This window comes from Harmonia axyridis, chromosome X, assembly GCF_914767665.1.
Source record: "Harmonia axyridis chromosome X, icHarAxyr1.1, whole genome shotgun sequence".
NCBI lineage: Eukaryota > Metazoa > Arthropoda > Insecta > Coleoptera > Coccinellidae > Harmonia > Harmonia axyridis.
In genome coordinates, this window is record NC_059508.1 from 4,595,316 (window position 1) to 4,620,981 (window position 25,666).

A 25,666-nucleotide genomic window follows, 5' to 3' on the forward strand; every position below is an offset into this window, starting at 1 on the left:
GAGTTCCTACTCGCGAATTTTAGAGAAAAGTATTCTGCTGATCCACATAATTCATGCACAATTCTAATGGATTTTAGACAATGGCTATCAATTCAAGGAATACCCAAAACCAAGGAATCAAATGAAAGATATTATTCGTTAGCTGATATAGAAATGAACATTTTTTTATTAAGGCCTATTCATTTCAAAACTACTTATTCGATCGAGATTAATTTTTACACATCATATATGTAATATGACAATAATTTCAAGCCTGATTCAAAATCTCATGTTGATTACGTGCAGGTAAAGCATAACACACATAACATAATAAGTTCAAGCATAATATAAAAAAACTCTAATTTCAGAAACAAACAAACGCAAGTTTGCGTATAGATGAAAATAAGTGTTTTACGAAATTTTTTATAGATATTCATTCCAGAAAAATAGAAAATTCAAAAATATCGAAAATACATACCCAATATTTCCGCAACAACATATCTAACTTGGTTGAAATCTAGTTAGTTTATGTAAAATAACCGCTTGAATTTTTATAAATATAGTAGATAAACTAATCGACAAAAATAACGTCGCGACATATCTTGATTATTATGGAAATTTCTTCGGAATATCCTCAAAGAAAAAAATTCGTTACGATATTTTCACTTTCTATTTTTTCATATACTATTTTTTTTAATCCTCAAATTTTTCTTCAGAACACCTATTTAATCCTAAGCAGAAGGGTTTTCACAAATTCGATGGGTTTCTAGGGCAAACTCTCCCTTTTTTTTTGAATAATAAATATATGTTGAATATTCAGGTAGTTTGGACTTGGTTTATTGTTTGGCGTTATAAACTTTCAGGAACAAAAAAAAATGGTAGCAATATTCATGACGGTGTATGCCGGACAGAAAGGACGGGTAGAGTTCTCATAAACTTAGCCGCTTGCAAAAGAGATTTTATTGTTGGTATTATTGGTTTTTGTGCCTCAACTTCCAACAAGTAAAAGTGACTGATTTTTTGTGCCTCCGACTATAGATCTATAATTTTTTGTTGCGAAAATATGACCCCCATAAATAAATAATACGGAGTCAAACAGATGCAGAATTCTTCAGGAATTGTTGCTGACAACCGCAAATGGACTGAGGCCAAAGGATGGAAGAGGCATAAAATTCATTTTGGAAATATCGGCATACAAGGTTATATATCAACGCTTTCTTCTATTGAAAATGATTACTCTATAAAATAAAATAAAGTCATTTCCTCGATTATTTTAATGTTTACAACACTGTAGCTTTTTCAGGTTACATTTCTACTGATTAAAATATTTGTGATTCCATTACATAGAATTTTTTTTTTGCGCGGTTGTAGGCATTCTGGCAAAATCTCTGTAATTTTAAAATACTCCGCAAAGGGTTGCTTCGAAAGATTGTATTCGACTGAAGATTAAAATCAATTATGTTCGTTTCGCCGTCTTCACAGTAACTTTCGAATGACATCTGCTACAGACTGGAAATTTTCAGGATATCATGCTAAAGTACGTAAATTTGCAACTATCACACAGGGGAACAACTGTTTTGGTGTCGAGGTTTTTGAGCTGATTCTATATCGATTTGATGTCCTTAATTCAAATAACGTATTCACATAGGAACTCAAATGTTTAAGATATACAATTTTAGAGAAATATACGTTACATTTCTTCAACTCAAATCTGTAAGTGTACCAAACAAAAGTAGATACGAAATTTTTATTTTTATTTTAGTACAAAATACAATATTATGTACTTATAAACAGAAAAAAACATTGAAGAAATCAAATAGTCACTCAACACTTAGTAAGCTTCTTTTCCGCGACATTCTTGAATGTTTTTCAAACAGTCCCTTTTTGAACTCCAGCAGTAATCTGCCATCATATGCATGTCCCATCTTCCTTGGTAGCGATCCTCCATAACTTTAATATCTTTGTGAAATCTTTCACCTTGTTCCTCGCTTATGTCTCCTAAATTTTCTGGAAAACGGTCTAAGAGGCTGTTCTTAAATAGTGTATTTCAATACTCATAATGCACCCTAAGGATTTGAAACTATTGAGCATTTCAACATAGTTTTGAGCTTTATGTTTGACTAAAAAAATTTCTACAACTACAACAAATGATGCCTAAGCTTCTCGTTCAACTTGATTCATTGAATATATGAAAACAGGATCCTTAATTGTTTTATTTGAGTTTTTCTGTGCTCAACTGATCCATTTTTAGCACTATCTATGCAAAACATCACCCATTCTTATTAAGAGCCTTTACAAATTGCTGCATTAAGTCCAACTTTATATCTAACGGAGGAAGTATGATTTTTTTTCTCTTACTCAGTTAGTTAGTGGAATAAAAGGGTCAGTTCAGTTACCTGATAGGCGATAGTTTCACTATTTATAGATTTATCTGGAATTGGCTCAATTACAGACTGACAATAAAACCATTGTACTTTCATTAATGAATATTTAATAATTTGAAAACTCTCATAAATGAATATACTGAGTGAAACCCACATTGGTAGATGAATTGGTGTATCTAAGAAAGTAGATAAGAAGAGCTGATAATTAAATATAAAGTTAAAATCAGCTCTAAAATCCCAGACACAAAAAAAATTTTTGTTGTTGCCCTGTGTGTAGATAAGTTGATGTGACAAAAAAGTAGAGCTGATAGAGAAAAACGTATTGCATTTACAGATTAAGCGATTAAGCGTCTCAAATATAGTTGAATCAGATTTTTTTTCTTTGTGTTATTAGTAGGATCCTGATATGAAATTATTCTTGCTAGAATCAGGACATCGTATATGTTTTCAATTTTTGTTCTCTTTGATACCAGAAATTCTCTTAAATTTTATATCATGATATTTTTGAAATGGATAAGGAATACAGAAAGGAAATAAATGACATTCAACGTACAAAAAATATAATCACACTTAAACATACATGAATGCCCACATAGTCTCAATTACCATCAATACAGTACATTTGGTAAAAAACTTAAATCGTTTTGAGTAGTGGTTCGTTTTACACAACATACTTAGGTATATAACAATTAACAACTTTTCGTAAACATTGAATGGGTTTCTTTTCACAGCTACAGCATTTATTCCGAGATCAGTGCAGAATGAAATTCACAATTCATTTCTCTTCAATCAGATTAAATAAGAATGAAAAAATTTCAAACCTCGAAAATGTAACAGAAAATGAGAGATCCAAATCAAATTGGGAAATTCGAAAGAAATAAAATCAAAATGAAGTACCTAATCATTAGATAATTCCCTTGTTTTTTCATTTTTCCTAATTCCTTCTGTTTTTGATAATAACAATAAGAATTTTGAATCAGAGATTTCACAATTTTCAGTGTTATTAAAAACTTAATAATTTAATTATAAATGTAAAACATAATATCGTCATTCAGAAGCTTGGTCCCTGCACCAATTTCAACATTCATCTTAATTTATTTATTCACAATCAGAGTATTCAACAACTAACATGCGGATATAAAAAATACATAGAAATTTTTACTATTGTTCCCTTTTACTATTCACATATGGGAAGAATCAACGATGAAAAATTATAAAGAAATGCGAATGAATATGTTAAGCGTTTGGTGAAAGTTAAAAACAAAAACAGTATTTATCAGTTTTGACTATATGGAATAAAACATCAAGTGATCACTATAGGACATCTTTCTATTCTAAATGGGTTGACAAATTTCAAGTTAAATGCATAATCTAATCGTAGCTTTTGAATCCCATATATTCAATCTCTTGAAATCCTCCACAATCCTATGAGCCAGTACAATGTTTAAATATCACAAACATCAAAACATATAAACATCCAGCATTTGCATATATATAAACGTATAGATTAAATTACGAATATAGACGAATATACAACTATCAGTAACATATATTTCGTCATGGATCTTTTTGAACATGAAAAGGTTTATTTTGTAGCTTCCTTTCGATGTTTGCAATGTTTGTATACTTCTTTTTAAGTACAAGTTAAATTGTAAGTGAAACGGCGTGATATTCTAGCTCAAAGTATAAAATAAATATAAACTATTGTTTGAATATATCCTTTCATTGATAATTTTCAATACGCTCTTTCTTGATTTCTACATTTTTATATTCATTAACAAACCACCAGCATAATTCATCCTACGATTTATGCTGTGTTTGTTATCGCAATTTTTGAGAAATAACAACTGACAAATTATATATTTTGGAAGGAGTTTTTCAATGTTTCTCACAGAAAACAATAACATGTATTCAAAAAGAGCATTCAAAACGATTAACACGGTGATGTCAGCATCACTCAAATAGTGATTTCCATAGAGAATGGCTGGTAGATGAAATAATTAAGGAGATATGGTTAGTTTTTATTCTTTCCAAGGTGAAGAGAGTATCCCTAACAATATAATTCGAATTTCGTAATTATCTTGCACTAATCTGTTCGAAACATGAAATTGACGACATTCGCTGAAATTTCCATTGGATTCAACAAATCATATGTTTCAATTCAATAGGCTTTTTTGAGATCTCGTATTTCGAACAAAGCGCTTTAGTGTTTCGTCACGATATCTTCCTTTTTCGTATCTTGTGCCAGGAATGGTCTCGAACACGTCACTGATGACGTAAGCATGATAACTCTCGAAAGGTAAAACCTAGGATCTTGTAATTTTCAGGGCACATTCGAATCTTGTGTACTTAAATAAAATATTAATTTCAAACTTCGTAAAAGATTTTGTCGTCGGCTAAGAGTGTAAATCTGCTATGTCCATAATGAATAATTTTACAGGAGACCAAAAAAACCGTACAGTAAGTGTTATAATAATAATAATATGAGAGTTTATTCATGAAAATACATTCAATAGAGTTTATTGAATGTATTTTTATGAATCTTATTATTATTATTATAACACTTACTGTACGGTTTTTTTGGTCTCCTGTAAAATTGTTCATTATGAACATGGCAGATTTACACTCTTAGCCGACGTTGTGTTAATTACAAAAAAGAACCACAGAATATTGAAGAACAAGTTGAATTTTGTGCGGATCGCGTCATCAAAACCACAGTATATTCAAGCAGAATTTCGAAAAATGCTCAACATTGCCGTAACAGTAAATCCAACTAGGTTAAAATTTAGTTTCTATATGTAAAATACTCAATTTCAGGAGGATTGTCTCTGATTTTTATCCTATTGATTTCAAGAGCAGTAACAGTTAATGAAATCCACATCTTCCAAAATTACCATTATCAGTTGATATTCCAAACCCTGCATATTACAATATCACAAAAAAAATTAATTTCAACGATTTCGAAATTTTGGAATGGAAAAAGCTAAAATTCCATGTTGTAGCAAGCCTCAGTCTCGCGAATCATTAACAAACAATTGAACCGATCTATTTATTATCTTTGTATAATTCGACCCTGTTTAACATCGATTGTACATTATCCATTAGACATCAAAATAATGTTGTTTTAATATTATATCCCTTCTTCCGAATAACTCATTTTGTCACCTTCTTCTTCTCAACGTAAGAAGAGTCAGTCTCATATCTTTCGATTCAAATAAATCGACATAAAGCAGTATAAAAATTCTGCAAAAAAGAAAGGAGTTGAGATGATTGTGGCCTTTCGGTAGAATTGGCCAGCCAACAGTAGGCCATGATGGCATACCTGAAAGAAATAATCGCTTTTCTATAAAATTCATAAGGAGAAATGGATTTCAAATTGTCAGTGGCGGCTGGCTAATCAATAAATCATCTTCAGGTGGGAGCTAGCTTATGAAACCTCATAATATTGTTCCCGACTCTACTTTTTTAGCGCTCTCTCCCCAAACAGAGTATTTGTTTCGATGTTTTAGAATTTTCAGCCGGAAAAAGTCTCAAATGATGAGGTTCTACTTACGAATTTTTCAGAACTATAGAAAAGCAGAAATTAGAAAAATTACTCAATATATTTCCGTAATTTAGATTGTTAATAATTATTCAAATTTCAGTCTTGATATCGTTTCTATAAAAAGTAACATATATTCACTATAATAAAACAGGTGGGTATTCAGATTATGTCGTTGTTAACTGCTTTTTTGACAGATTTCAAAAGAATGCACCAGGGAACAAATAGTTGGCTCTAATGAAGACAAATACGAAAATACGAAAGTGTTGAAAATCAGGTAATGCGAAATCGACAATTCCGTACCAATCGATATGAAGCGGTATTTTATTAGATATACCGGGTTTTTCACCATAATTTGACCCCCCCTTCAACTTTGTTACTGAAAGAGATACAAAAAAATGTTTTCTACGAAAGTTTCACGAAATCGACTATTGTTTTTCAAAATGATTTCACAAAACGAAATACATACAGAGTGCGCAACATATTGATTGCAACTTAATTTTTTCAAACGGAACAACTTGTATATTTTTCTATATTTGACTAGCTCTTTTTCCCCTGATTTCGAATATATAACATATGTTGGGCCTATCTTTCTTAATCTGAGTACCACAAAGTTTCCAATTTTAAGAACCACCTGGCAAGCTTGTAATCAGTTTTCAAGTGGTTGCGATAACTCAAAATGCCCTTTTTTGAGTTATCTCGTTGGCAACGATATGACATACGAATGAAACTATTCATCGAATATACACTAGACAGAAGCGGAAATATTTGAAAAATTTTCACTTTATGTGAAGAACAATAAAAATAAGTAAGCTACATGGAGAGAATATATGGAGTTGCATCCAAATCATCCAATTCCAATTTATAGTGAAAAACGTATGTCATATCGTTGCCAACGAGATAACTCAAAAAAAGGCATTTTGAGTTATCCCAGCCTACCACTTGAAAACTGATTACTGAGCATGCCAGGTGGTTCTTGAAATTTGAAACTCTGTGGTACTCAGATTGAGAGAGATAGACCAACCATATGTTATATATTCGAAGTAAGGGGAAAAAGAGCTAGTCAAATATAGAAAAATATACAGGGTGTTCTATTTGAAAAAATGAAGTTGCCATCAATATGTTGTTTTTCGTTTTGTGAAATCATTTTAAAGAACCTTAGTCGATTTCGTGAAACTTTTGAAGAAAAAATTTTTTTGTATAATACCTCTTGTAGTAACAAAGTTAAAGGGGGGTCAATTTATGGTAAAAAACCCGGTACATTTTTGCTTCCGCCGTTTTGCAATAGATGTCTGAAGCGGTAAGTGCTATTCGAAATAAATAGATCGTAGATGTCATACAATAAGCTTAGGTATTTGGAAACATAACACCATCGAAATATTAGTCGATTTGTGTTTGCATCATAAATGTGTTCTCGATTAAACATGTCATCTTACGAGCCAAATTCTTGTGATTTGCAGAAGCTTTTAATTTTCTGCTTTAATATGAAGAAATCTACGGCTGAGGCTCATCGAATGCTCTCAAATGTCTATGGTGAGGGCGCTATTGGTGAAAGAACGTTCCGAGAGTGGTTTCAACACTTCAAGAACGATGATTTTGACGTCGAAGACCTGCATGGCGGTGGAAGAGAGAGGGTTTTCGAAGATGCAGAATTGGAGGCATGACTTGATCAAGACTCGTGCCAATCACAACAACAATTGGCAGGATCATTGTGAGTGACACAACAAGCCTGAAAGTCATGGAAATGATTCAGAAACAAGGAAATTGGGTGTCGTACGAGTTGAAGCCGAGATATGTTGAACGACGTTTGTTTACAGCTGCTTGCTAGGCAAAGACGGAATTTATCGCATTGTGACTGAAGACGAAAAATGGGTTCATTACGATAATCCCAATCGCAGAAAATCATGGGGATATCTCGGCCACTTCCGGTCTTATGAAGAAGTAAAAAATTGGATCGATTTGTGGATCGCCTCGAAAGATGACCAGTTGTTTCAAGGTGGAAGAAAGTAGTGGCCCGCGATGAACAATACTTTGAATAAAACCTCGAATTTCGGAAAAAAACGGCGGAAGCAAAGTTGTACGCCTATGTATCTGCATTGATACTAGATATCGTATTATACCTGATTTCAACATATTATTTCAGTTCGAAGAAGATTAAAAGGAGAATGAGAAATAATTGTCCTCAAGAGAACCGGTAAAAGTTGAAATTCGCATTATTATTCCATTAATTCCCTGAAGTGCCGCCATTGCAATTTGTAGTTCATTAATTAAACTGCCCATAACATTTTTCCACTTAATATCCATTCTATTTGGATTCAACTAGGAGCTTTCTGAATTTATAGACGCAAAAATTCCACCGCCTACGTAAATATGTATTTTGATAATGATAGGTAAGGCTCATTGTTGGTTTACAAATAATTTTTTTACTTACAATTCGTCAGGACAGCCTACAGGTTGAAAGAGTCGATAACCATTTCTCAGATGATTGCACATATCTTGAGGATCTATTTCTGGATAAGGCTGTTGTGCTAGAGTTGTCAATTCCCATAAAAGAACACCGAAAGACCACTGAAAAACACATATGATTTTTTAAGCGAATTGAACGCCATTTATAAAACACATGATATTTGATTGAAAAAACGATAATATACATATGTGCTTTCACAATGTAAAAGAATATGAACAACCAATTTTTTCCTATAGAATAACTGTTACATATATTATTTCCCGAAGCTTTGAGAATTGAGAATAATCCTTTGTTATTCCAAAAATACATACGTTTTTTTGAAAATTTACATTTCAATAAGATATACTCATTGTTCCTGGAATATTCATGCTTTTCTTCAACAAGAAACCTCGTTTCAAAAGATTTTTTTATCTCAGAATACATTATCAGGGAAGAACCACTAAGATCAATAAGTAGTAGGACTTCAATGTAACACAAAATACGTATAATTAATCCAAATACTTGAGTCAGTCGAAAGTTTTGACACCCCCTATCATTGTTCTTCTGCGAAACGAATTTGGGGATAATATCATTTATCAGGATGATAAGGTCCCACCACACCGCACACGAAGGGTTCAAAACATTCTTGAAGAGAACAATACCCAGAAAATGAACTGGCCAGCAAACTCACCAGACATGAATCCAATTGAGCACGTATGAGATTACTCAGGGAGAGCAATATCCAATTGCTAAAACCCACCTACAACTTTTCAGGAATTGAGTTTAGCCCTTCAGGAAGAATGGAATGATATGCCTAACAATTTCATTAATGACTTGATTCGTGGGACGCCTAGGCGTATTGGGCAGTTGATTGAAAGAAGGGGTGGTTATACGGACTATTGAATTTGGATTCAGTTGTAGAATAACTATAACTAATCAATAATAAATAATCGATAAATTCAGATTTTTTCTCATTTTCTCAATTTTGTCTCATCCTGCATAAAACAAAGAGCAACAACCGAATATTTTCTATCAAATAAACCAATTGCAGTTAAAATAAAGGAAAATATTCATCTCCTTTCCAGAACATAGATTGTTTATTTATTGAGAAACCTAAGGGGGCCAAAGCTTTTGACGATGTGTGTATATATACGAAATTTTGATATTTCATTCATTGTGCGAATTACAAAACATATTTGAAATGAACTACTACAATGGAGAACTACAAAAAGACGAAATGATTCTTCAACACAGCGTTTTAATAGAGAAAATCTAAGTGACAATAATACAATTCTACAATTTCTTCAAGCGAGCATCCTGATACTGAATTGACGGAATTGTTGAAAATATTTCACCTTACTCGATTGTCGGAAATAAGAATATTATCGCCCACTTTTATTATTCCAGTAGTTTTCTCACTGCAAGTATTGAGAAATACACCCATATCGATAACATAATAATAAATTCAACTTTAATATTGTGATCTTGGTTTTGCGATCCATAAATCAAAATATAAGGAAACAATTATCATTTCAAAATGTGAAATTTCGCTTGTAGAAATAAAAGTAAATCGTTCTGAATGAAAGAGTTGAACACCTTGAAAATAATCAGCGATAAAATAACTCCTGGATCGGGTTTGACATAAACAAAATATGAACTAGTTATTATGAAAGAATGATAACTTGAAGAGATATCCTGATAAATTTATTCGAATTATGTTTTGAATATTCAATTATTCGTTAGATTCAATAGGTCTAATAAATCATGAATAGACATCAACTGACTTACCACATCTGATGCTGTAGAGTTTTGTTTATAGATGAGACTTTCAAGAGCCAGCCACTTTACAGGGTGACTCTCATTCGTCTCCAAGCAAAAATAATCGTTTGGAAAAAAATCCCTAGATAGGGCACTATCAGTTATTTTCACTTGAAGCTTATCTCCAATACTGTGGAATTAAAACGATATACATATTCATTCATGTCAAATTTTTTTCAGAAAAATCATTTCCTATAAAACACTTACACACAGTTCCTTGTGGCAATATCCTTGTGGCATAGACATCGACTGTGTAGGTACATTAAACCTAATATAACTTGTATAGCTATATCTACAAGACTTTGTGTCGATAGGGTATACTGGTCATCATCTCTGTGTCGACATTTTATGAGGAATCTGAAATAATAGCGAGAAAATCTTCCAAAAAAATTTCCGAAAAAAAGATTTCAAAGATAAAACTTTTATTTTAATTACGTCAAATGAAATAAGGAAATCTAATATACCTTTTGAGGTTGCCTCTACTTATGTATGGGTATATAAATAATGGTTGTTTCTGACTGTCTGTATTCACCCCCAAAACAGTTAAAACATTTTTGTGGTCCATCCCATACATCATCATGCCTTCAGACAAGAATACATTGATCTGCCTTTGAGATGCTCCCTCTTTGGTAAAATGGTAGGTTTCCGAAAAGAATTAAAGAAAAATAAATTTAGAAATTTTTGAATTATGGTAATCAACGAGCTTCTGCCTTATGTAGAAGATATTTTTATTCAAAGAAATTAAGAAAAAAAAACATATCATCTATTATAGTCCTCTTTTCTAAAAGTAGGTCATTTCATCTCAATAAAAAAAATTATTTGGCATTAAGTATGAATACAAAAAAAAATCATTAATTTCCTCAATTACACTTCATCTAATAATTATCATGCCATTTCTTATGATGAAACCTGTACGGTGATTTAATGAAACAAGAGCATTAATGAATGAAGAAACCTGTAAGTTACCTTTCAATGTTTTCACCATAACAGATCTCTCTCCTTTGAAGATACCTCGATAGTTCAGACCGAAAATTCCTTGTTCTATTACTTCTTCCAACACCAAAGTTTGTCTCAACACCGCTAGATCGCGCAAGCGTTTATTCATGTCGAGTGTATCTTGTGAACAAGTCTGCAAACAAGATCGATCCTTCAAGGTTAATTAATTATCAACTAATTGGTATATTAGGGCTCTTCAGTATACAGAATTCGATCTTAAGGTGAATAGACGAGATGCTAATTTGAATTTGAGTATCTCAAGAATTGGTTGTTTCAATTACACTACGTTGGATTTTGAAGAAAATCAGAGGATTCCAACCAGTCCCTTGCAGCACACCTTTATCCTCCTGGATATCCAGGAGGATAAGCTCATAAGGAAAGGTCTATATCTATATAGATATATAAACCTTTCCTTATGAGCTTATCCCATCTTCGCTCCCGCAGCGTTGTTTTCAAGCTAAGAGGATTAATGCGACATAGCAAAAAAAGTTTCTACTGAATTTCGTATTTTGTTTTTTATTCTGAGATTTGGATGATACGATTCCAAGGTAAATTTATCGTATTTTTTATATACAATATGCATTTCAAATTTTAATTTTGCTTGCTAAAACTATGCCATTACCTAAAATGAAAGTATTCACGCTTCAACAACGCATTGAAATTGTTCAAGTTTCCTACAAAAATGGAAAATTTTGCAGTCGCTGTTCACAAAACTAAAACACTTCTGGGTCATAGTGTAGGACCTTCTCGGACTGGTGGAAAATTTTGAGCTGTTGGGACAAGTTAACGATGTGAAGAATGGAAACCGGGTCTGCATCAGGAAAATCAACCATCATTGATAGCTATGCTAAGTTTAAACGTGGTGAAATGAGCACCGAAGACGGTGAACGCAGTGGACGTCCAAAAGAGACTGTCTCCGAAGAAAAAATCAAAAAAGTTCACAAAATATTCTGAATGGCCGTAAAATGAAGTTGATCGAGATAGCAGACATTGTGAAGGTATCATCTGAACGTGTACATCATATCATTCACGAATATTTGTACATGAGAAACCTGTGTGCAAAATGGGTGCCGCGCGAGCTCATAATCGATCAAAAGCAACAACGTGTTAATGATTGAGCAGTGTTTGAAGCTGTTTAAGTGCAATTAACATGAATTTTTGCGTCGATATGTGACAATGAATGAAACATGGCTCCATCACTTCGGAGTCCAATCGACAGTCAGCTGAGTGGACTGATCACGATGAACGGAATCCAAAGCGAGGAAAAACACAACAGTCAGCTGGCAAGGTCATGGTATAAGTATTCTAGGATGCGCAAGGTATAATATTCATCGATTACCTCCAAAAGCCAGACCGTCAACAGCGATTATTATATATCGTTATTAGATCGTTTAAAGGATGAAATCGTTAAAAAACGGCCCCATTTGAAAAAAACAAGGTGCTGTTCCATCAAGACAATGAGCCGTGTCACAAATCAATGAAAATAATGGCAAAATTGCATGAATTGGGCTTGGAATTGCTTCTGCAGCCACCATATTCGCCAGATCTGGCCCACAGCGACTTTTTCCTGTTCTCAGACCTCAAAAGAATGCTCGCTGGAAAGAAATTTAGCCCCAATGAAGAAGTAATCGCCGAAACTGAGGCCTATTTTGAAGCCGAAGACAAATCGTACTACAAAAATGATATAGAAAAGTTGGAAGATCGCTATAATCGCTGTATCGCCCTCGAAGGCAAGTATGTTGAATAGTAAAAACGAATTTTGCCAAAAAAATGGGTTTTACCATGGTAGACCGGGGACTTTTCAATTGGCCTGTTACAAAGGCGAATTGATCATGGAAAAGAATGACTGCAAATGTAGCCACTTGGCTGATATCGTTTTCCATCGTGAATGACATATCTTCCTCTTTACAATGAAGAAGAACATTTATTGAATTCTCTTCAAATATCCCAAATGAAATTTCTTAGTGAGAAAACTGAACTAGCTCAAAAAATTCCCAGCAGTTCCACCAGCACGAAAATGTAATTATAGCCGTCAAATCACAGATTCCTTTTGCCTAACTGATCCTTTCATCCCTGTAAATGAGTAACGCCCTTATCGAATACATCAGGCGTCATTTTAGGCTCGAAACGAAGGGGTCTGAAAATTATCGAATCAACCACTCGCTATACATCCAACGTCGATTATCCACATAGCCGACGAACTATTGACTGTGCCCTGTTAATGTTTAATTTGGGTTCGATTCCTCAACGACTGCTCAAACGTTGCCCTCTAAAAAGTTTATTACATCGTAAATTTTTATGCTGGAGTTTACTCAGCGGAAACATATTAGTAATTCAAAAGTTTAACAGAATTTTCATCCGATGGAAAGGGCATGAACTAATTTTCGACCTTAAAAAATTCAACGGAACATCGAATATTCTATAAATATATATGTTGCTTCCCTGTAATCGTAAACTAACCCTAAGAAAACCTGCTCAACATGGAAAAGAATTGCTCGAATACAAGCATAACAAGAAGTCAGAATTCAATAATAATATACTCGAAAGATCACTCAAATTCACACAAAAGTTACCTCGAAGTATAAATGATAAAATGTCGCATATATTCATTATTGATTCAATTGTTTTCTTTCGTGAAGATTAAATCAATTCATAAAATTCTCACGATAACAATATGCTTGAGGTGGGAAGTTGGAATTCGATTTTGTTTTAAATGCCCTGAGTTCTCATGACCGTCCTTTATGGAAATCAGTCTATTTGAGCTTTAGAAATTACTAACACATTTTATTTAAGAAAATATAAATTTAAACACCGAAATACTAAGCGCAAAGGATCAAAAATGCAAAAACACAAGAGTTTTCTGGGAATCAACGTCATCGTAAATTTGATCAATCCAGATAGACCTCATCACGTGATAATAGATATATTATATACAGGGTAAGTCAGTAGTGCTAGATCAGTCGATAACTTTCAGAAATTTCGGCCTAGGGGATGATTGCCATATTGACGAAATCGACAGCACCCAATGAATAAGCTCAAATCATTTTTTACTTAAATGATTTTTAAATGATTATTTTGAATGGAAATTGTAAAATATTTAGTTATAGGTTGAGTTTATTTGAGTAGAGTTAAGTTATGTATTATTGACACTATTTCATTTCTTCTTTATGTATTCTCAGGGAATATTAGAAATAAAGTTATCTATCTATCTATCTATCTACTTTACACGCTTGTCCGAAAGTGGTTGAACACGGTACCTCACAGTTTTTTCTTTAATAAAATGCCCAATTTTTTTATTATACTCATAATCTCTATGAAATTCTGATTTCGAAATACTTTTTCGACAAATTTCATGGTAATGATGGTTTAAATTAAACCGAGATAACTGTATGATTTTTTTTATGGATTCCCGAAAATATTTCAAGTTTTCTGCAAATTAACGGATGACTCTACAGGTGGTCCGAATGACAATGAATTTTTTTTAAATAACATTCAATAAATGTCAATTAGTCATTAGTCTTCATGTTGAGCCTAAAATGAATTGTTTTAAAAATGCTTGGCATTTCATGTTTTGTACGGGGGCTGGGCTGGCAGTATAATTTCCAAACATACAGTTTTAAACGGATGAGATCACTCAACTGTACTTAATACTTACTAATAATATCAATTAAAGATGAGCCAAATCAAAGAAATCATCAAAATATTTGGGAACATTCATTTTGACACCTGAAGGAAATATTAAGACATGACAACGTGAAGCTTGTCATTGAAATTGAAGAAAACAATAAATTTCCCTGAAATAAAAGGGCGAAGCGACAATACTCACTACAGAATGATCCTTGACATTTCAAAAGAAAAAACCTCGTGAAGTGAAAATGAAACCATGACAACGTAAAACTCCCATTACTCATAGCTGAATAGAATGTCCCCAATTTAATCAAACGCACAAATAATGTCAACCTGGAGATAGGAAGGACGTAACGAGTTTTCAATAACTAGGTATAAACTGCTCCCCGAAAGAAATGGTATCGGTTGAAGGGAAAAAATATGGAATGATTTCAAATTCTGATAAGTGAATAATCAATTCGAGTAAAATATAATCCCTATCAGGGATTAAATGAAGCCTTCAAATATGTCAAATCTGTAAAAGTATCATTCGAATATATGGTACGTCATTCTAATTGCTAATTACTCACACAAAATTTTGGCTGTATTTCATCAGTTTTCATGTGCATTTTCATCATTCCAAATTCTGCAAATCGGTTTGTTTACATAACATTAACATTTTACATTCAACAAAAATTAACTTTCACCACCGAATCAAATTTTTCGATGAAATTGTTCATCATTTTCAAGTCGTTCAACAGCGAAATAGCTTTCATGATAATAATAATAATAATGATATTTATTTACCATTTCAATTTTAAATGCTCAATAGCCTTTTAGCTAATGATAAACAATATAGAATCCCCACCAAAGGATACACCTGATGCTATCTATAATGGCTGTTGTTCTTAAACCAGCTGAATTTTGTTACTTGAGAAAGATTCAATTGGCAAGAACCGATAAATTCTGATTTTCTCCTACACTTGCTGCTATACCCAATCAATATCTCGTCAATGCGTGCGTCAATTTCTTTGTAGAACTGGTACTCTTGGTCGTGCACAAACCGTCACAAATGAGAACTGATTTTGATGTATCAATTAAACAATTTCTAAAAGTTGTTGAAGCGTGTATCTTTTCATGATTAAATGGCATAACCTACTGAACACAAATGACATAAGAAATATCAAAAAATAATACATGTATTGTCATTTTAACTATTTGAAATTATATCATTCCCATCAAAAAACCCATTATATGCATATGGCATACCGTAGTCCCCAAACCATTGAAATTTAAATATATCTCTACAAGACACCGATTTTATTCATTCAAAAGCAGAGTAATTCAGCAGAAATGAGAATTATTAGGTGTACAACTTTGCTTCCGCCGTTTTGCAATAGATAGCTGTAGCGGTAATGGGTATTCGAAATAAATAGATCGTAGATGTCATACAATGAGCTTATGTATTTGTAAACATAACGCCATCGAAATATTAATCGATTTGTGTCTGCATCATTAAATTATTCTCGATTAAACTTGTCAGCTTACGAGCCAAATTCTCCTCATTTGCGGGAGGTTTTAATTTTATTACTTGATATGAAGATATCTGCGGCTGAAGCTCATCCAATGCTCCCAAATACCTATGGTGAGGCCGTTATGAGCTGAAGAACGTGCCGAGAGTGGTTTCAACGCTTCAAGAACGGTGATTTCGACGTCGAAGACCTGCATGACGGTGGAAGAGAGAAGGTTTTCGAAGATGCAGAATTGGAGGCATTACTTGATTAAGATTCGTATCAAACGCAACTTAAATTGGCAGGATCATTGGTAGTGACGCAACAAGCCATTTCAAAACGCCTGAAAGTCATGGAAATGATTCAAGAACAAGGAATTTAGGTGCCGTAAGAGTTGAAGCCGAGAGATGTTGAACGGCGTTTGTTTGCTTGTGAACATCTATCGCAAAGCAAAGACGAAAGGGATTTCTGCATTGCATTGTGACTGGAGAGAAAAATGGATTCATTACGATAATCAGAAAATCAGCAGAAAATCATGGGGATATCCCGGCCATGCATCCCGACCAAACCGAATATTCTCGGTTTCAAGGTCATGTTCAGTATTTGGTGGGACCAGCTCGGCATTGTGTATTATGAGTTAGGCGATCGTTATCGAATAAATTAGGGCGTTTGTGCCGAGCATTGAAAGACAAACAGCCGCAGTACAACGAGAGACATGATAAAGTGATTTTACAGCATAACAATGACCGACCCCTTGTTGCGAAAATAGACATACTTGGAAACGTTGAAATTGAAAGTTCGACCCCACCCGCCATATTCTCCAGACGTTGCTCCCTCGGACTATCACTTGTTTCGATCAATGACACACGACCTGGTTCACCAGCACTTCCGGTCTTATAAAGAAGTAAAAAATTGTATCGATTGATGGCCAGTTTATTCAACCCGGGATTTTTAAGATTCCGAAAGATGGGAGGAAGTAGTGGCCAGCGATGGACAATACCTCAAAGGGCAATAATTTGAATCATAAATGTTCAACAAGTATTTTACAATAAAGCCTCGAATTTTGGAAAAAAACAGCAGAAGTAAAGTTGTGCGCCTATGTACTAATCAATTAGTGTAAAATTGATTTAATCGAGTGAAGGAAACACAATTTGAAATCTAAACAATGAAAAGAAGATAAATTCTTGTAATTTCAATATACCGTAAGCCTTTCATGGCTTAAACTCGCGAATGATTAAAATGAACATTCGCATTAAACTCACCTGAGACATCAACCCCACCTGGGATGAGGCGTAATAAGATACTCTGCAAGCATTTCCTGTTGTGTAGGCCGACGGTGAGGGTGGTGATTTTTGAATACTGGCAATTGTTGCGTAGCTACCACTTCCTGCACTCGAGGGTCTTCTCAAAGACGATCCAAGACTAACGAATACGTGATGATTGTTGTCGTAAATAGCTGACATGTAACTGAAATTGATTTGGGGGCTTTCTCTTGAAGTGTTTCGCATTGACGAGATATTTAACAACGACATTTTTTCCTCATGAATGAATGGTTTTCCAGTAAGAGGTTTCGTTTTGATATTATTGAAAAAACGAGTATATTTTGAGAGAAATCAATGGATGTTTATTTCGTTGTAAAACACCATACAAAATTTACTGATGACAAGAATTGGTGGTTCATGAATTCTTCCATGGAATAGAAGACATTCTCGATAAGCCAGTTCTTTATAAACCTCTTAAAGGTCGCTCCACGAAGTGATGTCATGTGATCGGGAGGAATATTATACATCTTCACACCATTAAAGATGTACGTGTTTTGAGCTCTACCAATGCGATGGCTAGGAATCACAATTTTATTTCTGGATCACGTAAGGTGGTCATGTACGTTAGAGTGTTTTGGGAGAGTTTCTTTCTCTCCAACGACACACCCCATACGATACCAAAGGCCATTCGTCCATGGAATTGAGCGTGATAGGTGAGGAGTGCTTGGTTTTCTGTGTGCATATTCTTTATTTGTCTTATTGCAAATAATTATGTGGAAAGCCTTTTACACAATTCAGTCTCATGCTCAGTCCAACTCAAATTTCAGCTGATGCACATCCCTAGCAAAGAAATACTCTCTTTATTATGGCTTTTGGTTGTTATTACTTGCCTTTGTGTTTTCTCAGGATTCACCTTCGAAGTGTTACCATTGAACCCATTCAGAGGCTTGCTTAACCGATTATCAGCTTTTTGCTGGAGTTTTCTATTATTTTATGCTCTATTCAGAAACGATGTATCATCAGCGAGAATGATCCTCTCATCCACGGCAACGTTATTTACCATATCGTCTATATGTATAAACTCAAAACAATATCGGGCCTAATACAAACCCTTGTGGCACACCAGTAGCACTGCATCTCCGGGAAGATTTCTTTCCGTTAATGTCTATCATCTGATATCTTTTTAGCAAGTATGATCTAAAAAGTTCGAATGCAGGGCCTCTGTTGCCGATATACTCCAGTTTTGATAGAAGTTCCTTATGGTTGACGCTGTCGAAAGCCTTCATCAAGTCAATACAAGTTAGTATTGCCTCTTCTGAATCGTCCAACGATTGCAAGACGAATTCAATTATCTGCGCTAGAGCAGAAGTAGTAAACCTACTCCCACTGAATCCATCACTCAGCAACGAATGATTCTCCAAGAATGGAGCCAATCTATATTTAATGAGGTACTCAAATATCTTTGATTTTGCTGGTAATACCAATATTGGTCTATAATTGCGGTACAATTCTTGGTCTACTTTTTTATAAACTGGTATAACTCTTGCCAACTTCATCCCATCTGGAAAATAACCCTCTTGAAAGCAGGAATTTATGAGTTCACATAGAGGATCTGCTAGATAGACAACCACATCCTTCAGTAAACTTACTGAGAAACCATATATATCCCTTGATGTTTTCTCTATATTTCAGATACGGCTCTTTTGAACTCCTCAGGTGTAGTCGGAGTTGATTTGGGATTTCTGATTATTTTCCTCTTCAAAAAGTCATCGCTCGTTCCCAGAATCCGCATAAGTGACACGTTGAAGATGGAGAATCTTTTCAACAATTCTTGGATTCTCCGAGTCCCAAATGCGACAATCCTGCCTCTGAGATGACAACGGACCTCACAACTGAAGGTGGTTTGTCAATGAAAATCCGTATCATTGACGCATTTCAAGGGCTCTTTCAGCGAATATATGACGTCAACTGAACTTTGAGAGTCATGAGTCTTTATGCAAAATACAGTCGTATATCGACAAACCTGGGGTTACCTCACAGGCTACATCATTAATATTCTCAGTTGTTCTTGAGTGACGCATACGGTTTCAATTCTTCACATCACTAACTTGACACAATAGCTCAAATTTTTCCATCAGTTTAACTATTGCCGGCCAAGAAGGTGCTTCACGACTACCCAAAAGTGCTTTAGTTTTGCGAACTGCTACTGCAAAATTTTCACCATTTTTTAGTAAATTTTAATGATTTCAACACGTTATTGGATCGTGTATCGTTCCATGTTTAATAATGGTGTAGTTTTTACTTGTCATGACAGCTTCAACAGCTGTCCAGATAGTGGGCCATACAAATTGAAACCTCTTATTGGAAAACCCTTTATGAAAAACAATGCAAATTTTACTCAAAGCAAAAATGTTCTCAATTTCCTGATTATGTATTGAAATTTTTCCTTTCTTCGAACGAAAGGTTGTTATCAGAAATAATATACCAAAATATTTCACTTCCTTTCAGGAACTTGGACCTTTAATTGACTACCCTAAGCTTTGTGAATTGAATCAACATAAAAAGATTACTCACTGAGGATCTTGAGAACGCACTTTCTTGTTCTTGATACAGACAGCGGAAGTGGTAACAACAATCAACGTTATCATTGTTACTGCACTTGCCACTGCCACATAGAGCGATCCTGTTGCATTCTCCAAGGATTCAGGATCCAATTTGATCGAATCATTCCTATAAACACTCTCGCTACCTGGAACACCTAACTTCAGTTTTGAAATTTGGAGAAATATAAATAAAATCATACTGGATATTCCAATAGACAAAAATCTCTGATCATTTGCAGTATTCATATATCTGGACATTATCAATTTGGCTGATATCGAAATAAGAAAGGAAATGATTAAAAAGAACTACCTTCTCAATTATTGGTGAAATTAAAGATAAATTACTGAAGCAAAATTTATTAATATTCTTAGATATAAGAATCGCTGCAATGAAGCTGAAGGTTTTTTGATAGATTGATGTGACACCCAATAAATATCCCAAACAATCTTACCTTTCTGACAAATTTTATTTCTCCTGAAATTAAGAGATGTTTCGTTGTATATCTTTTTGTACGAGGGTACAATCAAATGAAGTCTGACTTCAACTTCAGCGCTTTTTATTCCAGTGCACACTAACATGACTCTGAAAAGGAAGTATTCACAATTGAGAATGACAGGCATCATAAAAAAGGGACAGACCCTACTTGAATATCATAGTCTATTAAGAATTAACCATGAATGAAAAAAAAATCATTGCACGTTTTATAGTAGAAAAGCTCTGAATTAAATCAATATACTTAGATTGAAAGTCCAACTTTTCCTAATGAAAAACGACATTGATTTTATGCTCAAGTAGAACAGAAATGATTAAAAATTAAAGAGACGCTATTCAATTCTCTGTAGTTTGTAGTTATCTGCTCTTCAATCTTAAATAATTTAGGGCAATTCAATGCCGAGGGGCATTGAAACACTCTATCTTCGCGTTTTGGGAAAACCAATTCCAATGCGAAAATTGGCCTGGATATCTTTCAACTGAAAAACTCATTAAATCTTGAATCTTTTGTTGATATTTCAATTTAATGAACATAAACACGCCGGATCGATATTCGTCCACTCAAGAATCTGATTGGAAATTACATACCTAAAGGTCTGCACAGATGTTGGGATCACACCAGTTGATGAAATATTCATCTGCGGTGGAAGTAGAGCTTCTTGTCCATCATAACTCACTGCCAGAATATAGGGTAGCTGGAAATGTCAACATTAATTCAGTCGATCATTCCTTACTTGTATATGCAGAAATGTAACCGAATTTGAATGCGCTTCGATTTCAATTTTCGTTCTGGATACATGTTGATTATGCATATGAGGGTGGATTCTGAACATGGTGACATGGGGGAAGTTTCTTCATTCAGATCTGACTTTTCGGTTGATGAATATTCAATGATTAAATCGGGGTAACTGAGACAATGGTTTTTATCAAAACAGAGACTTCGTTCTGCGAAGAACTCCTGCTGAAGTGATTCGATTTTATTTTCCATTTGAATTTTTTGTGAGTTTTTTAAGTCAGAAAGGACGAAATGGTTGGCATTATTCAGAGAGAGTCTTGAAGACCACTTTTGAAATCCTTTTACTCCATCGTCAGTTTTCATTTTGGATTGGTACATTTTTATGACTACATTAAACAGGAATTGTTAATATTGTCGCCAATATTTCACTCGCAATCAAAATGATTTAATTATTCCTTCCTTCAAATTTGGGATAGGAGGACAATCACCTTAGTTTAAGTACCGAAAAAAAGAACTAAAAAAATTAATTTCCATTCAAAAAGAAGTTAGAATCTTTTTTCAGTTGATAGATCTTTTTATAGCCTATCAGAATTTTTTCAAAAAGGAGTTCTATTTGGGAATCATATAATTATTTGAATTTTGTAGAGAAATTCACCTTTTTTGCTTTATTTTTATGAAGAAAATCACCATTTCATTACTGTACTTTCCTTTGGTTTTTTTTCAAGTTACATGGAAATTCAGGAGTTTTTGAATTGACAAATTAAATTGAGTTTTAATTTGAGAATTGTGAATAAGAGGCTTTAAATTTTGTTTCTTCCTATTTTTGCAGGTTTGTTGTTGTATCATTAATGTTGTTGTTGTTCAATTCAAATAGTACTTACATATGCTTTTCTTTAGTTCTTTTATATTCAAGTTGGATAGTCAGAATGATTGAATTCTTGGAATAATCAAAATAAATTGAGCTTTATTTGAGAATTGTAAAGAGGAATATCGAAATAGAGGCTTTAAATTTTGTTTCCCTCTATTTTGCAAGTTTTTGTTATAACATTAATGTTATTATTATTAATGAATCCCGCTATTTTTGCAGAGAAACGCAATTAATTCTTAGATTCGATTGAAATAGAACATTTTCAGCATCTTCTCTACCAAGCATGGCAAAACTGAGATTTAAATTCGTTGTGAAACCTACGGCAAATGAAAAATCAAATATCACATGTGTTACTTCAGTAGCAACATTTAAAAGAGAGGTTTTCCGATTACCAAAGGAATAGCAAAAAGTTATTTTGCATCAACACCTTATTAATATTCCAAATTATGTGAAAGTGAAAAAAATCCTTTACTTAAGAGATATCAAACAAGAAAAATATGGATAAAACTAACAGATATATCGAAAACATACACTGTTTCCGAAGAAACTCTCAAGTAACGTTCTTGAATTGCAGTTGTTACCCGTGGTCTACCCTGTCCTGGTCTTCGGACATTCATACCTGTCTCCCTGAATCGCTGCAACATTCTGGACACACTTGTATGGGAAACTCCAAACCTTTCTGCAATTCTTGTGTATGTTCACCCTTCTTCTCGCAAAACTACCGCTTGGGCACATTCCTCTTGGGTCAAATTGCGTGTTTCGCGTTGCATAGCGATCGAGTGTAGAAAATCAAACGAAAGAAAAACTATTGATCATTAGAATTGATCGAGAACAACTGATATCAGAATGGAGCTAATAAATTCAAAATCTGATAATCTCATCTTTTTTCATTCCTGCTGGGAAAAAAACATCTGTATCGAAGAAAAACGTTGAAAGTGGATAACATATGCATGCATAATTCTGATAAAAATAATTATCATCGAGAACACCTTCAGTTGTAGAATAAATTTGAGATTTCCATAATGTGCGTTAATTTTTTTGCGCAGTGTATGTGGGAAATGATTCGACAATACATTGTAAACATTCAATGCGGGAATGAAGGTATTATTATCCACCCGTTCAGCGCCTTCTAAATATCTAAGAGGCATCTAATATGCAGTAAGAGATGTTCCCAAAATCCATTTACCGCTGATCCAAACACGCACTTGTCTCTGCCCCATCACATGTCACTATATCCGATGGAGAAGAATCGATAAGAAGGGGGGACTCCGTCTAGTGTCAGGATATCCAGAAAATGGATGGGTCCACACGTTCCATTTTCACATTTGCGAAACAAATACATGTGTTCCAGCGCTCTGGTTGTAGAAAGTGATGGAAGGTTCTGTAACTTGACGCCTGGAGATCCATTGAGGTTTGGTGTATTCGGAATCGATAAACACTACGCATGTAATTGATTCTTGTCGGAATATATTCGGAATTCGGTTGGATTTCAGCCACTGGAGTTGCTTGATTTGTCTTTGCGGAAGTCTGAACCCAAGATACAGGATCTGTTGGCGTAGATAAATAACCCGAACGTCTCGGGAGATACGAAGACTAATATATGTACTCTAATGTTTCCAATAAAAACTCTGTTCGGTGAGTTAGTCTAGAAAAAATAACTCTGGGGGTAATAAACTGTTCCAAAAAGTCCTTTTAATACTTCATTTATCAAGTCTAAAGCATCTAGAACATTAAACAAAATTTCCATCAACAAGGTGTTTTTTTTTTTGAGGTATACAACTTTAAGTTGGCATTACTGTTCAAGATGACGACCGATTTGAAAACTGTTAAGTGATTTATTCTCAGTTTGGTTTGGCAATTCATCATGAATAGACTCACGTCTGAACAACGCTTGTAAATGGTGCAATTTTATTTCGAAAATAATGGTTCTGTGCGGAATATGTATCGCGCACTACGTCCATTTTATTTTGTTTAGCGATGAAGCGCACTTCTAGTTGAATGGCTATGTCAACAAACGAAACTGCCGCATTTGGAGTGAAGCTCATCCTCAAGTGTAAGTCGAAACACCGTTACATCCAGAAAAACTGACTGTTTGGTGCGCTTTATTGGCTGGTGGAATCTTTGATCCGTACTTCTTCAAAAACGATGATGGCCAGAACGTTACAGTCAATGGTGATCGGTATAGAGCCATGATTACTAACTTTTTCATTCCTGAATTGAACAACCATGATGTCCAGGAGCTGTGGTTCCAACAAGACGGCCCAACATGTCACACAGCTCGTGCCACAATCGATTTATTGAAAGAAACGTTTGGTGACCGCCTAATTTCACGTTTTGGACCTGTGAATTGGCCTCCAACATCTTGTGATTTAACACCGCTAGACTACTTTCTGTAGGGCTATGTAAAGTCATTGGTCTTTGCGGATAAGCCACAAACCCTTGACCATTTGGAAGACAACATCCGCCGTGTTATTGCCGATATACGGCCACAGATGTTGGAAAAAGTCATCGAAAATTGGACGTCCAGATTGGACTACATCCGAGCCAGCCGTGGCGGTCATATGCCAGAAATCATATTTAAAATGTAATGCTACAAGATTATCTAGCGGATAAATAAAATTTATGTCAATCGAATAATCCATCGTTGTTTTATTGCAATTTTAAGTTCTATAGCTCTAAAGAAAACACCCTTTACATGTACTTCTTCAATACATATACATGTACTTCAAGAATCCTCTAAATTTTCTGTAGAAAGATTCATATTTGCCTTCTTTAGAGCCACATTTATTTCCCTGGAGCAACCACTGGGTCAGATCAGGAGAATAAGCAGGGTGGTCAAGGAAAAGCGTAACTAAACATTCATTATCTAGATACAGACTCAACACTCAAGTTTGAAGCCGTTTTTTATAGAAAACGGTTTATAGCTTTAGACCTAGAATATCAGTTCAAAAGAATAATCTTCAAGAATTCAAATTTTGTCAAAACATTGATGAAAAAGTCAATGGCTGTCAAATAGTGGACATTGTATAAGGTGTACAACTTTGCTTCGGCCGTTTTGCAATAGATGGATGTAGCGGTAAGTGAAAGTCGGAATAAATAGATCGTAGATGTCAAACCAGAGAATGGTTTCAACGCTTCAAGAACGGCGATTTTGACGTCGAAGACCAGCATGCCGGTGGAAGAGAGAAGGCTTTCGAAGCATTACTCGATCAAGGCTCGTATCAAACGCAACAAGAATTGCAGGATCATTGGGGAGAAGCAACAAGCCATTTCAAAACGCCTGAAAGTCATGGGCAACAAGGAAATTGGGTGCCGTACGAGTTGAAGCCGAGAGATGTTGAACGGCGGCGTTTGCTTGCTTGTAAACAGCTGCTTGTAAGGTAAAGACAGAAGGGATTTCTGCATCGCATTGTGAGTGGAGAC

At 34.4% G+C, this 25,666-nt stretch overlaps 1 protein-coding gene across 1 annotated transcript in view; it reads right to left on the reverse strand.

Annotated features, from left to right (window-relative positions):
* Positions 1–4,949: 4,949 nt before the first annotated feature.
* LOC123685898 (tyrosine-protein kinase Dnt-like) overlaps positions 4,950–25,666 on the reverse strand; it is a 48,135-nt gene continuing 27,418 nt past the window's right edge. The window contains exons 3-12 of the mRNA XM_045625758.1: positions 21,228–21,334; positions 20,599–20,729; positions 20,118–20,292; positions 17,544–17,748; positions 11,135–11,297; positions 10,633–10,792; positions 10,376–10,525; positions 10,139–10,298; positions 8,336–8,472; positions 4,950–5,685 (exon numbers count right to left, since the gene is read on the reverse strand). Of these exons, the coding sequence (XP_045481714.1) occupies positions 5,574–5,685; positions 8,336–8,472; positions 10,139–10,298; positions 10,376–10,525; positions 10,633–10,792; positions 11,135–11,297; positions 17,544–17,748; positions 20,118–20,292; positions 20,599–20,729; positions 21,228–21,334 (1,500 nt within the window). The 3' untranslated portion in view covers positions 4,950–5,573. The remainder of the gene's footprint in view (positions 5,686–8,335; positions 8,473–10,138; positions 10,299–10,375; positions 10,526–10,632; positions 10,793–11,134; positions 11,298–17,543; positions 17,749–20,117; positions 20,293–20,598; positions 20,730–21,227; positions 21,335–25,666) is intronic.